The sequence below is a fragment of the Pseudopodoces humilis genome, chromosome 5 (genome assembly GCF_049639895.1).
Source record: "Pseudopodoces humilis isolate 2021_Gansu_Grassland_sample_001 chromosome 5, ASM4963989v1, whole genome shotgun sequence".
In the NCBI taxonomy this organism is placed as follows: Eukaryota; Metazoa; Chordata; class Aves; order Passeriformes; family Paridae; genus Pseudopodoces; species Pseudopodoces humilis.
The window spans coordinates 22,536,223-22,549,924 of NC_142204.1; the positions used below are offsets into that span (position 1 = coordinate 22,536,223).

Consider the following 13,702-nt stretch of genomic DNA (forward strand, 5'->3'; position numbering starts at 1 on the left):
CAATCTGGTAAAGGACTTCTCAAGTTCCTTCCTCCTGCAGTGTTAAATTGTTTTCCATAAGCACACCTGAACTGGCCCAAACTCTCCATAGCTTCGAGGAGCAGTAACATCCCAGCAGTTCTCCCACTAAACACTCTTGAACCCCCTTGTGTGCAGCTGCCTCACAGATGCTTCTCACCTCCTGAATACATTGGACATTTTTCCCCAGACTACATTCTCTGAAATGAAGCTCATTATTTTCTATGGGATACTGCAGTTAGGTCAGTAATAGAATATCCCGTCAGTCCTGTCTAGGACGCTGTGGAAACGTTTCACTGCTTGCCTGAAGAGAGGCTGTAGAAGCCAGGACACAGCAGATTTGGCAGACTTATCCTAATCCACCTAATTTTAAACATAAAGAAAGCACTTAGAGCCGTTTTCCCTCATTAGCTTGGTCCCATCCCAAATTTTGGGTTGATTGCTTTCAAGCCAAGAGGAACTCCTCAAAAGTACTAGGAACAACAAGCCTGGTCCTCTCCATTTTATATGGAGGATCTCAGAAGCTTCCTGATCTTTGTCTTGGCTGCGTACTCACAGAGTATGGTATTAAAATTTTATTTGAGCCTCTCTAGAACCTCTCTCTGCTCCTGAGTTTAAAAATTTGTATCAAATGCACTTTTCAAATGAAGAGTGTAAGCAACAAACAACCCAAAACCACACAAACCGTGCTCCTTTCTAGCTCCTGAATAACTTAACACTTCCACTGTCATTACCTCACAGGCTACAGAGCCACATAACATACACACGGAAAGGTTTATTTTCATGGACAGTTACTAGGAGGAAAAGAAATTAAAAACTAAAACCTTTCAGGAAGACTACTTAGATTTGAACTTTGAGACAGGGAGTCTTTGTTACAAAACTGACCAAGCAGGGCACTAAAGAGACTGTGGTTGGTGCTATCACGGTACAAGTGAAAACAAAACAAGCGACCAAACCATTTTCCTCCAGGATGACATTTTTATTTGCCTCATGGCAAGAGCATCTCAAGTCTGTTGGTACTAAATCAAGAGATTTTTTGGGTGGATATCCCAATCAGTGCTGAGCCACCTAGATGCTAATCAAGTTGTGGCAATATTCCTAAATTCACACTTCACCCACATAATGGAGAAGAGGGAGATAGGTGAAGGATAAGTGAAGGAGTTTCAGCTGAGAAAGGACAGGTTTCCCCTATGAACCCTGTTGAGATTCCTGCTGCTTGCTGCCAAGAGACCACCAATGAGCAGCAGTGCCTCTAGGCAGGCAGCTCCAACAGGAAGCCTGGTGACCTGCTGTCCTGCCTCCCCACAGGAGCCCTCACCCACCCGTCACATCTCAGGATGAAGGTCTTCCTTGCCAAAGTCCCCGCATCAGAAGGGACTGGGCAAAGAAAACAAACAGGGAAGAAAAAAAGCAATGGGGAGGCTTCCTGTTCTCAGAGGCTGCCACCAGTGCTGTTCAATTTCCCCTCACCAGCTTGCGGCCCCAGGGAAGGCAGCGCACACATCCGCCTGGAGCCTGTGATGCCCCGTCAGATATTCCAATGCAGCAAGTGAGTAAAGACCCTGGGGAAAAGGCTGACAATTGGAGATGATTTAACAGCATTTCACCTTAAGCTTGAACTCAAAACTGAGAGGATACTGATAAAGCTGTTCCTAGCAGTTGCCATAGGCATCCACTACCTTGGGCTGCAGCCTCATCTACATAGAGGAGAACAACAGGTCAGGGCTGGTGAGTGCTCAGATGGAAAACAAGCCACTGAAATTAAGCTGTTGAAGGAAGTGTCACTTGTGATAGGTAATGACGTTTCCACCACATTAGCACCAAGCCAATGTCCCAGTTTGATTTAAGAGTTGTACTTAGGGAAGTACAAGCTTTTAAAAGAGGCTTCAAACCAATATCCTACCCCGTTGTGATAGCTGAGGATCACTTTCCATAACAGAAGAGGTATAATAGCTCTAACATCCTGACCCAGTTCTGGTGTGTGAAATTACCTCCTGCTTCCATAAACTCTCTCTCCTCCTCTCTTCCCATCAGTAGCAGCAAAACAAGGTGTTCTTGCTCATTTTGCTTCCTGTTGGGGAACAAAATTATTCTGTGCAGCTGCAAAATTCTGCCACAGAAGTGCCAGTATTTGGCACTCTAACAAATCTCAGATATCATGTCTAATAAATTTGGACATGAAAAGCACTAGAGCAATATAATATAGGTCTTGTCTATATAAAAAATAAGCTGGAACAGTTAGCATGGAACAGCCTTCTGGAAGGAGACTATGTATTCTTGATGAGTTTGTCTGTATGTAAAAGCCGTATCAGTATAGCCGTACCAGTCATTTTCCATGTTGAGACCAACTCAAAGTACCTCAGAGCTGTTTGTCACAGCTTGGGAAATGAAGCAAGGAAGTCTTGGTTCACTGCCTGTTAGGCAGGCGCTTGCATTACAAAAAAAGAAATACCATTTTGTTGGCAGACCTAACAGAGGGATGAAAAAACTGAATAGTCCCCAGGGAATAAGCTCTCCTCAGCAAAAGACCTGGTTGTCATCTCAGTTAACAATGTTACACTATGTTACACCAATGTTCCCTCATTTTCCCCTTACCATGAGCTTTGTCCCTGCCGTCAGCCTAGCTCTGGGAAAAGAAGGGTATCCTGCCATTCCCGAATGTTCTCTAGGCATCCACAGAGCAAACCTTGAATTCTGAGAACAGTCCCACAGAGCTCTCAAGCTCCTTACAGGACTGTAACATAGATGCAGTAGTGCAACTCCTTGGCAAAATAAAGCCTCTTTTTAGGCAAACTCATACAATAATGATTTAGCACACATGCTCCCCAGGTCCTATCACCACAAAAAGTCCAGCAAGACAGCACTCAAGCAGGGCAGGTGAGGAACAAGGGGGGTGCACAACAACACAGAGCTTTGGGTTATCATAAAGCAATCATACAAGACCAGGATTCTGAGATAAAGAGCCTCAACATGAACCCATCTCATTTGTTTCAGTACTGCTACCCATGAATGATGACAACAGAATACTTAAATACTTGGGAAAAGATACAAAATAAACTCTCTTCTGGAGACCTAAGCATTCCGAAATGGCCAAAGTGAGGACTCAAACCAATCACATATTTCCACTGTCAGGAATAAAAACCCCAATAATCCGGAACATCTGGGTATGATTTAACCACTAGAGGGTGTAAAAACAGCACAGTGAAAGGTTTGCAGCCAGCAATTAACGGCATTCAGAGCCTGGAGGAACGAAAAAGGCATTCAAACAAGTGAAGGAGGAGTAGGAGACTGCATAAAGTGAAAGAAAGGGCTAGTCACAATCTGACTATTGTGGTCACAGGATGAAAAGCCCTAAAAATAAGCTCTCCTTTGCTATTTCTCCTTAAGAAAACAGTGGGGAAAAAAAAAAACACAGTACAAGTACTTACAGTGAAGAACAATGGGGAAGAGCACAATACACTGACTTACCCTCACCAGCTGAAATCAAGCTCCTAATTTGAGGAAATCCAACAGAACTGCTCCTGTATCTCAGTAATTGCTTTGTTACAGGGTGAGGACCCCCTACACATATTCCTCACACCACCTCCTCCTTTTGCAGTGCAAGAAGGCAGGTGATAGATCAGCCATTGCTGATTCTCCCACACCAGCCCCAGCCTGTGGCAACAGAAGACTTCTTTTTCTGCTGCTATCAAGTTAGAGGCTTGCAATCAGATTAGCTAAAAGCCTTGAAACCTCATTAGTGAAAACCAGATCTGAATTTAAGCTGCTTCAGGGACACAAGCAAGACAGAAGAACAAATACTTACTACAGACCAAAATGTTGTAGAGAGCAGGAAGAAAAAAAACAAAACAAACAAAAACCAGCCAAAAAATATTTTTACAAGCATTTGCTAAATGAAAACACACAAGTTAAACTGCAGCTGTTTGTTCTCCAAGAAAATTCCATAAAGCTCTCTGCCATCCAAAATACATGCACACACTTGCTAACATTCATTACTCCCTGTGCTCACCCACATAAAGCTCCCAGGGCTGTCCAGGCTGTAATTCTCATTTCACACATTGGCTGTAGTACAGCTTCCCATGCCCATCTCTGCTGATCTGGCAACCAGCCAGTAATAGCAGTTCTGGACTTTGAAATCAGAAGAGTTCTTATGGGATGAGAAAGAGGAAACCTGTGAAGTGGGATATATTGGTAGGTATCAAAATACCCTAAAACACCCCGAATAGGCAGGTAAAGTGAAGCACCAAAATAGGGTACAAAAGGTGCTACCAGAATGGGAAAGCCAAAAGCAGATATGAACCACTTTAAGGATCTGACTGGTTCTGCCTTGCAGCCTATCTTACCTCACTTAGCCTAGACAGAGTAGGAACACAATTCTCACAGCATCCCAGTGTGTAGTATTTATTTGTGCTAGTTAGCAGTTATATATCCCAGAAGACATTCTGAATAATTTCTTCCTATAAACTCATACACCACACATACCAAGCACCAAAGATTTAAGCTCTTCAGTTGCTGAGGCTGTACTATGCTGCACTTCCTTCGTACAAACATCTCCCATTAAGCTGTTATTACATATACCCAGACCTCATCAAGAGATGATGAAAATCACTTTCTTTATATAGCAGTACCTGAGAGTATTAAAGAATTTGATTTTGGTTTTGTTATTTGCACATTACTGAAATGTGCTGCATTATTGATTTTCCGTGCATATTAATTTCCTGCTACACCAGTTCATACTCTGCTTTGCAGTAGCACTGCAGAACACTGAAAAAAACTTCATTCTAAGAAGGGAGATTTAATGTGTGACAGTTGTATCTTACAACCATTAAATTTCATTTGTTCCAAAGCATCTCCTCCTTCTATCGTACAAATTCATCAACTGGGATTTCTCTGTCTTCTGTCAGGAGGCAAGAGAACGCTTACAGATGCAGAGCACTGAACAGTGTCATTTTTACTGCTGTAGGAGAGCATCCTGAATAAGAGCAAGGAGCAGGGGCCCTCCAGGACTTGAAAGGAATGCAAGACAAGTTCACAGATATTAGAAACAACCCAATAGGATGTGTCAGTCTCTACTCCACCAGCAAAGCAGACTCTCACAAAAACTCAGTGTTGTTTTGCTCCCCAGATGCCAGAATTACAGCAATAAGTATAAAACAGGGCCAAGCATGTACTGGCACTGAACATCTACATTCATTAACACTGAGGAGATACAGGGAGAGCTTAGGACAGAGATTCTAAACTGTGACATTTTTAAGAATCAAGAATTTCCTGAGCTGTTGGTAATGTGGATGATATTTAACCCCTTACGAGGTGCCTTGCCACATACTGCTGGAAGTCATAAAAACCCATTCAATTAATCACATATGTCTCCACAAACAATCCACAATAGAACAAAACTATTTCCACTCCATCACGAGAGCCAGGAAGCTGTCAGACAAAACACCCCTAAGCGTACAGAGATGCACGGACACATGCATTTACTGCAATCAGACACTTACTTGATTGTCTCTTGCTGGATATCCATGATAACCTGAAGTCAGAGGCTCGCTCTGCAAGACAAGAAAACAAAGAGCAAAGGTAGGGGTTACAAGGAATAGAAAGCAAGAAAATATAGGCCTGTCTTAACTCAGCCAAAGACAAGAACCTGCATGAAATGGGGGAAGAACGAGCTAAAGTATTCTGCCAACTTTCTTTTTTCCATGTAAGCCAATACACCTAAAATTTATTTTCAACTGCATATGTCAAATTGTGTAGAAGAAAAAAAAAAAAAAATCAAAGCCATAAAATAAGCATAAACTAATCCTACTCTACCCTCTGTAATATCAGTTACGTATAATTTTGGTCCTTTTCCAAAAATTTTTTATATGCAAACACATTTACTATCATGAAAACTGAACAAAACAGAACATAAAATTACAGATGTTATGATGCACCTCGCCCAGTCTTGAAGAAATGTTTCCCTAAACATTAGCTGTAAACGTGTCATATTTTTCCTTTTCAAAAACTATATTAATAGTTTAATATGAACTTAAAAAGCAGTCAGTGTAACTTCAAACACCCCAGTAAGCCTGTGCAATACCTCAACACTCCCAGCAGGAAATCAATCCTCTAGGCCTTATTTCTTCAGCTCAGAAGGGGCTCTGAGCCTACACATTTTGTGATATTGGCAGCTCCATCATCCTGCTCTGCGGGAATATATGAACCTCCAACATTTCTGGAATTTCTCCATTCCCAGAAAAATTCCCAGACCCATCTCTATTTTATCAGTGCAGTGGGGATGAAGGTAACATAATACTTCATAAATGTTTATTTCTGTTTCTTAATGTATTTTTGGTTCCTCTCCCTCCAACACATCCTCTTTGGTATGGAGAAAGGGCACTCACATGCCTCAGGCATGCATCTTTCCGTCTGAGGAGAGGATAAACTAAACTAGACAAAGTCTGTATAAATTCCACCCTGGTACTCCTGTGCATTCACAAGCAACCCCCAGAAGAATGCTAGGAGGAGGAGGAGGAGGAGGAGGAAAGGAAACAGCCACCCTCCACAATCACTTTTTAAGTCTATCTCCTGTTATGACTTATGAGGAGGAACTCTAAGTCAGCCCTGTACTTTCTCCAGCAGCTCTTGGGGAAGGAGAGGAGGGAGAGAGAGGCCCTGACAAAACACAGCAAAACAATCTCAAATTGTCAAAAGCAAATAAATACATTACGGGCATGAAGCTGACTTGAGATGTACAATCACTGTTGGGAGAGTTTTCGTTGAGATGTTTTAGGTTTTGTGCTTGGGACATTTGAGTGAAAGGCCAGCTCCTACCAAGGAAAGGTCTACTACCCTACACAGGGCATGTGGCCACTGGCACAATTTCAGTTTACACAAAACACTTTAACACAATTCTTGCTGAAAATCAAGGTGCTAAATATTTCAGTGCAGAGACTAGCAATGCTATTTAGAGTTTGCATCCATCCTCCCTCTCTTCCTCTTTACTTCAATTCTGCCCAGGGGATTCTCCATGGAAACCTGCCAGGAAACATTCACCCTCTCTTCATACTCTCATGCTACAGTAGCATGCACAGTATGAAAGCTCCAAGGACAACAAAACTTTTGGCAGCCAATTTTTGGGGATTAACAGTAATTAATTAGGCTGGCCACCATGTGAGTACATTCTTCTCAAATACTAACACAGCCAGAAAGCAGGTTAAGCACAAAACTCCACAAACGATTCAGAAACAGAAGGAAAGATAGAAGTTGGAAGAAGCAAATGGAGACCCTCAACTACAGCACCACTCAAAGCTTTCAGGTTTTAACTATGAACTTAAGTAAGAAAAAACAACGCCATGATGAAAACACAGTTTGTCTTTTTCTCCCCCAGTGTAAGTACACCTTATAAGCACTGTGATTGTTTATCCCACAAACTACAGTTTACCAATGTATGTCTAAATACCATAAACATCCACCCTGTAGCAAGACAGATGGTCTTCTATTCCAGGCATGCTTTTAACAGTACTTACACACACACCTGCAAGGTCAGTATCTCAGACAAGTTCCTGTGCAAGCCTCTCTCAACACCCTGAAAACCAGAAGGACTTCCACACAGAGGATAAGGAATTAATGGACAAGCTTCCCTTATAGATACTAAAGATAAGGGCAGTGAATGCAAGTTGAAAGTTATAAGAAAGGAAAAGGAAATTGTTAGTTTCAGAATGATGCTCTTCACATAAGGGACTAGTAAGAGGGACTGTCATCATGAGGCTGTGGCAGAAAAGAGACAGAACTGAACTTTATGAGATTTCCTGAAATCAAAGAATCTGGAATCCAAGAAACCACATCTAGAAACAGAACAGTTTCGAGTAGAATCAAATCACAAAAGTGTGAAGACAAAGATGATTACAGAGATCTGAGGACAGCCCACAGCACGTAAGAAACCAGAAAGAAACAAGAAAAATTGAATGGAGGGGGAAATGGCACACATCCCACAATCCATGCTTTATTTTTTGGAAGACAAACCTCACAGAATATGCAGGCTAAAAATGTCTGAGAGATATGGCTGCATCAGGAGGTAAAAGGAGAGGTGAAAGAGCATTACATTAGTGAGAGTTCCAAGATAGCAGAGGTTAGAAAGAGGGCAGCAGCTGGAGCATTAAGGTCACAAAAAGGCCAAAGATATCTCTTTGCCTTTCATACAGCAATGCTACCACCAAGTACTGGACTCTTTGCAAAATCCCCGCTGTGCGTATCATTGCTCTAATTGAACTTAACTCTCCAAGAGAAGGCAGGAAGCGCCTAGGGAAACCGTCTCCTGCCAATAATCTCCAGTGCTGGCAATTTTACAGGTCACTAATGGTGAATCTGGGGCCTGCTGCATGATTATTCCATACGGACTTGGCCTTTGTTGAAAACTAAACAGAGCAAGAAGTGAAAGCGTTAAACTCCTGCAACTGGAACAGCACAGCCCAGCAACATCCAGACGGAAAACCCCTGCTAGGCAATCCAAGGCAGCAGAGGATGGGGATACAGCTCAATCTCCTCTTCTGACTGCACAAAACAAAACTAATCTCACAAAATGGAAGTGAGAAAGAAAGAGGGAAGGTTTGACACAGATAAGTACCCACCACAAACACAGAGGGAACCTGCCTGCTGGCAGCAGCCCGATGGGAGAGGGATTTCCCAGATAACTCCATCTCTTTTGCACAGCTCCCTCCTGCCAATTACATTCTCTTTCAATGTCAACATGCAACTAGACATTCATAAAAAAATTGAGTTAGGTGACACTAGCCTGCAAAATCAAATCAAACTGCCACTGAGATATTTCATTACTTTGTTTACCACTGAAAGGCATTTCTCAGGTACTGCAATTTGCTTTAGAGTAGGGAGAATAAAACTAGAAGCTAATACCATAAATCAGCTTTCTGCAACACATATTGGGATTTTATTCAAACCATATGGATGATCTCACACATGGGCTTCCACACTTCCATAGGATATGTGACCATCGTGGCTGTACCCCAGTGAAAGCCTCTGTGCAGGCCAACTAGATTTGACAGGATAAAAGTCACAACTCAGTAAAATCCACTAAGTCTTTACCACCCCTTTATTTCAAAGTTTTCCCATTCTTTAATTTCCCAGCCTTGCTAACACAAGACCTCTTCCACTGGCACTTGCAGTAGTAAGGTCTGCCACAAACTGCAAGTCACCGGTACTGCCTCAGGTCAGAAGATAAACTCAGCACAGTCATTTGCAGACGACTGAAGCTCAAAGTAGATGCTTCTGCCAGAGCCAGGCTTCAGAATTTTTGGGGTTTTTGATACCTATCAACTCAAAAAATTCTAAGAACTGCCGAATTAGACACATCTTAAAAACATAAGGAACTGTGAATAAACCAAGATGCCATTAAAGTGATCATCTCTGCTGGCACTAGCTTATGAAAGGCCTCAAAGGACTGGAATAAAGTGATTCCTCTAGGGGAAACATCACAGCTCTAACACATAATGGAAAGTCTGAAAGTCCTTCTACACATTTCTTAAAATTAAAAATAAATTTTAGCTTAATAATACTATTTTTGGACTAACCTGACCCCAGAATGAATCAATTTTACATCACAACTTGCCATTTTGCCAGATGCAACAATCACTGAGGCCTGATCAGCAACTGTTTCCTGACAGCTGAATTAAACCCAAAGTCTGTAGATTGAAACTTTGCTCGTAGGAACCATTAGCTTAGCAAGTTTGTCCGCATTTCTCCCAGCCGGAAAATCAATTCTGCTGAATCCCAGCTTCAGCTTGAAGTGCTGAGTCCTTTCCATTGCAAAGATAATCTCAGAAACATGACCAAGCAATCTCTTCTCTGGATCTGCAGCATTCCTGCTTTCATGACAATGCCAGGAAAAGTGGAGTGAAGTTAATGTAGTCCTTTCAAGTTCCATAACCACCCGCTGGGTTCTGAACAGCAGCAGCAAAACTCACAGGACCAGCTCATCTGTCTCTGCTCTGGCTGCCCCCAACAGCTACGGGCAGTGCAGTAGCCTGGTGGCTTGGAAAGAAGTGACAAGGGAGAGCCCCTGCACCAGAAAAGCCAGAAACCCTTGGACTACACAGAGCTATGAAAAAAAAAGCAACAAGAAATTACTTGTTCCTCCCAAAAGCAAAATGGGATTTTGAAGTGATGAGATAGCACAAGCTATACATTTATCAGAGACTTGTACTAGACAAACAGAAGCCGCTTTTTTAGAGCACAGTGAATAAGATGTTCACAATAAGAAAAAAAAATAGGCTGAAAACACTGGCTACGAAGCTATTAATCTGAAAGTGACAGTCGTGAAAAAGTAAAGATCGTGAGCCAGACAGAAATCTCAATGCTGTTCATCACAGCCCAGTGGTTTCACCATCTTTTTTGTTTTACTTCTTGCATACAGGAAAGACAGAAACTCTGTGCTGGGGAAAGGCAAGGTGGGTGGGGGGATTGTCTTGAAAAAGGCTTTTTAGTATTTAACTATGGGAGAGCACTGCCAAAACTGTAAATGCCTTGATCTTATTATCAGTTGCTAAAAAAGTAAGCAACTCTTTATCAGGTCCTTACTTGCACAAATTATTGCATATAAACAAAAAGGAAATAACCATTTCTCTGTCCAAATGTATCTGATGCATTCAGTCTGCCTTCTCAATTGTGTGTGCTGTCTGCTATCCCAAATTGTCTTTGGATAAAATTAATGGGGAAAGTAGCATCTAAGGGTGAATTGCCAATTATTAATGAAAAACTGAACTAAGTAGTTTTTAAATGGATCTTGATGTCACCCTTCTCCCTCGATACTTAGCCTAATTTGATATACAGCTCTTGCTAATCACTCTGCAGCACCAATAACTGTGTCTATAGTATAGGGCACTTCCCTTCAGCTGTCTTCACTTTCAATTAAACTTGCTTCATGGCTTTGGCTGTTTTCCACATGTGCAGACGTCATCTAGCAAAGACCTTCCACTTATTTGCTTCCTTGTTAGTGCCCTGACATCAACAATCTGTATAATTTGCTGGATGCAAGTAGCAGGACTTACATTCTACTTTTCACCCGCTTCTCACCCACCCACCCCCCTGCTCCCTCTTTTTTTTAAGTGTATTTGGGGCCTACGAGCTTGAGATTTTGATAAAAGCTACCACACCAAGTACACTGCGCAGGGCCGCCCTTGATGGCTGGGAAGAATGCGGGCTAGCACAGCCCTGGCTCCCGACACCCATCCCAATGACTGAGGCCACTTTGTGAGGGAGGGAAAAGCAGGGCTGCAGCTGCCAGCGCAGGGCTCTGGCTGTGGGGACCCACAGGAGCAGAGAAGCGCCCACGAGTTCCCTGCTCTGCAGTCCAGTAGAGGCCAGGACAGAGGCTCATCCGGCCCCTCTTCCTTCCTGGAATTCTGGTCCCGTTGCTGCAGCGACAGCAGCCTCCGGCCTAAGCCCCCCCCACCCCGCTCCAGGCTTCCCCATATCCTAAAAATACCGTGTTTTCCGCAGGAGGACAGATAGAGCAGGAGAGCTGCCGTGCCGCCGTGTCCCCGGTGCCTCAGAGGGCTCCAGGGAATGCAGCTCCCACCTGCAGCCTCTCACCCACTCCAGCCCCACAGCATGAAGGGGTCCCTGTCCTGGGTGTCTGCTCCAGCCTCCCAGCTCCACAAAGGGGGACACCCAGCTCTGTAGCAGGGACATGGCAGCCACAGCCCCGCGGAGCCCAGAGCCCGCTGTGGGACCGCAGGTCATCCGCGCGGCCATCGGGAAGGGGCAGCACCCCGGCAGAGCCCAGCTGGAGGGAGGCCAGGCCTGCCAGAGGCTCCGCGGGCGGGAAGCCCAGTGACACAGTAAAGACAAGAAAGGAAAGTGATGTCAGATTAATAAAAATAGTCTCCTGCCCTGACCAGAGTTTGAATAGTTTGGAGCAGTTGGCTAGGGAAGGTGGTCAGACAGAACAGGGTAACTTTGGGATGGCTGCATCCCTGTTGAAGAGAGCCCCAGTGATGCCACCCAAACGTGTCAGTGCAATTTTCTGTATTTTGAAATACTTATTTTCTTAACTCCAATCTCTGGCACTTCTTTTCTGTGAAACTATATGTATACAATAGGAAGAATAACTGACTGGCATAGCAGAGGCTGTAGAATGGAATACAGACAAATACACATCTGACCAAACCGCACAGAAAAGTTTAAATACTTTCAGGTCTGCTAAAATATTCATGATGCAACAAGTTTACAAATACATGCTCAGGCTTTAAGCTGATGGTGTCAATATGAAGTTACGGTACAGATATCTAATGCTGCAGAGAAGGGGGGTTTTCATATAAAAAAAGCACTTCAACAGCTAAAATTGAAGTATTTTACATATATTCTTTATAACAATGCTGATTCTTCCCTGACTTTTTCCAAATAATGGAAGTAGCTCTCTGGTCAGAAGCAGCCCTTCCCCCAGCTAGGTTTTTCATTTCCCAGATCAGCCAATGGATGTTTTCAGTCACTCAAATAGATGAGATTCCATTGATTTAGTGTAATTTAAATGTGCAAAATGCACACTTCCTTTGGACTACATATGGTAGCATCCTCATTCTGCTCAAGGCATAAAGAGAATATAGTCTGACTCTGCTGGTCCATGACCTACAGTGGCAACAATAGATCCAGTGCAAGTTAAAGCCCCTGGGAATACTGTGCACTGTGTGACGTCTGTGATCCAGCAAATACAAGGACACTCTACATGCAAAGAAGTCAATAGCACAAAATATTGATTTCCCTCCTCTTTTACTAAGCAGAAGCATTTTAAAATGGCAGTTCATCTTCATTTGTATTCTTACTCAACAGAAACAGGACAGGGCTCATAACACAGCTCTAAAATCCAGCACTGGGGGCACCTTTGGATGCCATAATTGTTACATGGGGCTGAGGAAGCATTTCACACATAATTTACATTAAGCCAACTCATTACAGGGCAACATGCTCATGGCATGAAAATCTGGCTTGCTCAAACATGATGAGTACAAGCTTTCACAAGGTGAAGAGGAGTATAGAGTTCTGCTTTAGTAGACGGCTTCACTGTTTTGTTTTCTTAAAAAACAGGATGGAGAATACAGGAGAGAACAGGATGAGAGATCCATGACACCATGGATCCAGAAGGGAAGTCAGTTGATCACAAACTTCTTGGCTGATTTTACAAATATTCACAGGCTGTTGCTCAAAGGCTAAAAAGAAACAAGAGTACTCCTACTTTGCAAACGAAATTATAGTTGTCATATTACCTTCAGAAGAAAAAATCTGAAGCTAATTTGTCAGCTGGGCGTGAAGAGGCTGTGATATAAAATTAAATCTGCCTTGCTCTAAGGGAAATTGGCACAAAAAAGAGATAGAGGTTCAACAGCACACAACTCTGACAAAATCATACTGTATACTAAGTGCTGCAGGCAAATAGGTGTAAGAGAAATTTTTTGTGCCCTGGACACACTGTCCTGATTGCATAAGCTGCCCTACATAGTTACAGAAATTATTTTCCCAGGTTCACATTACAAACCACCTTCCCTTTCCCCAGAGACACAAATTGTTCAAGCAGTTTAGCCAAATGCAGTTGCATCCCTGGAACACTGCAAGTGCCTACAGCCAGCTTGAGAAAGGAGAGAAGTGAAGTGGGCAAGCTGATGGGCTGGAGCTGTAATGGCAAGGGGTTAAAAAG

At 43.0% G+C, this 13,702-nt stretch overlaps 1 protein-coding gene across 5 annotated transcripts in view; it reads right to left on the reverse strand.

The window, feature by feature from the left end:
* RBFOX2 (RNA binding fox-1 homolog 2) overlaps positions 1–13,702 on the reverse strand; it is a 171,731-nt gene that overhangs the window by 130,237 nt on the left and 27,792 nt on the right. For all 5 annotated transcript variants that reach the window (XR_015772505.1, XR_001331787.2, XM_014256621.2 and 2 more), the window contains exon 2: positions 5,517–5,567. Coding sequence is in view for 3 of the 5 variants with exons in the window: in XM_014256621.2 (XP_014112096.2) it covers positions 5,517–5,567 (51 nt within the window). In the remaining 2 variants the exon portion in view is untranslated. The remainder of the gene's footprint in view (positions 1–5,516; positions 5,568–13,702) is intronic.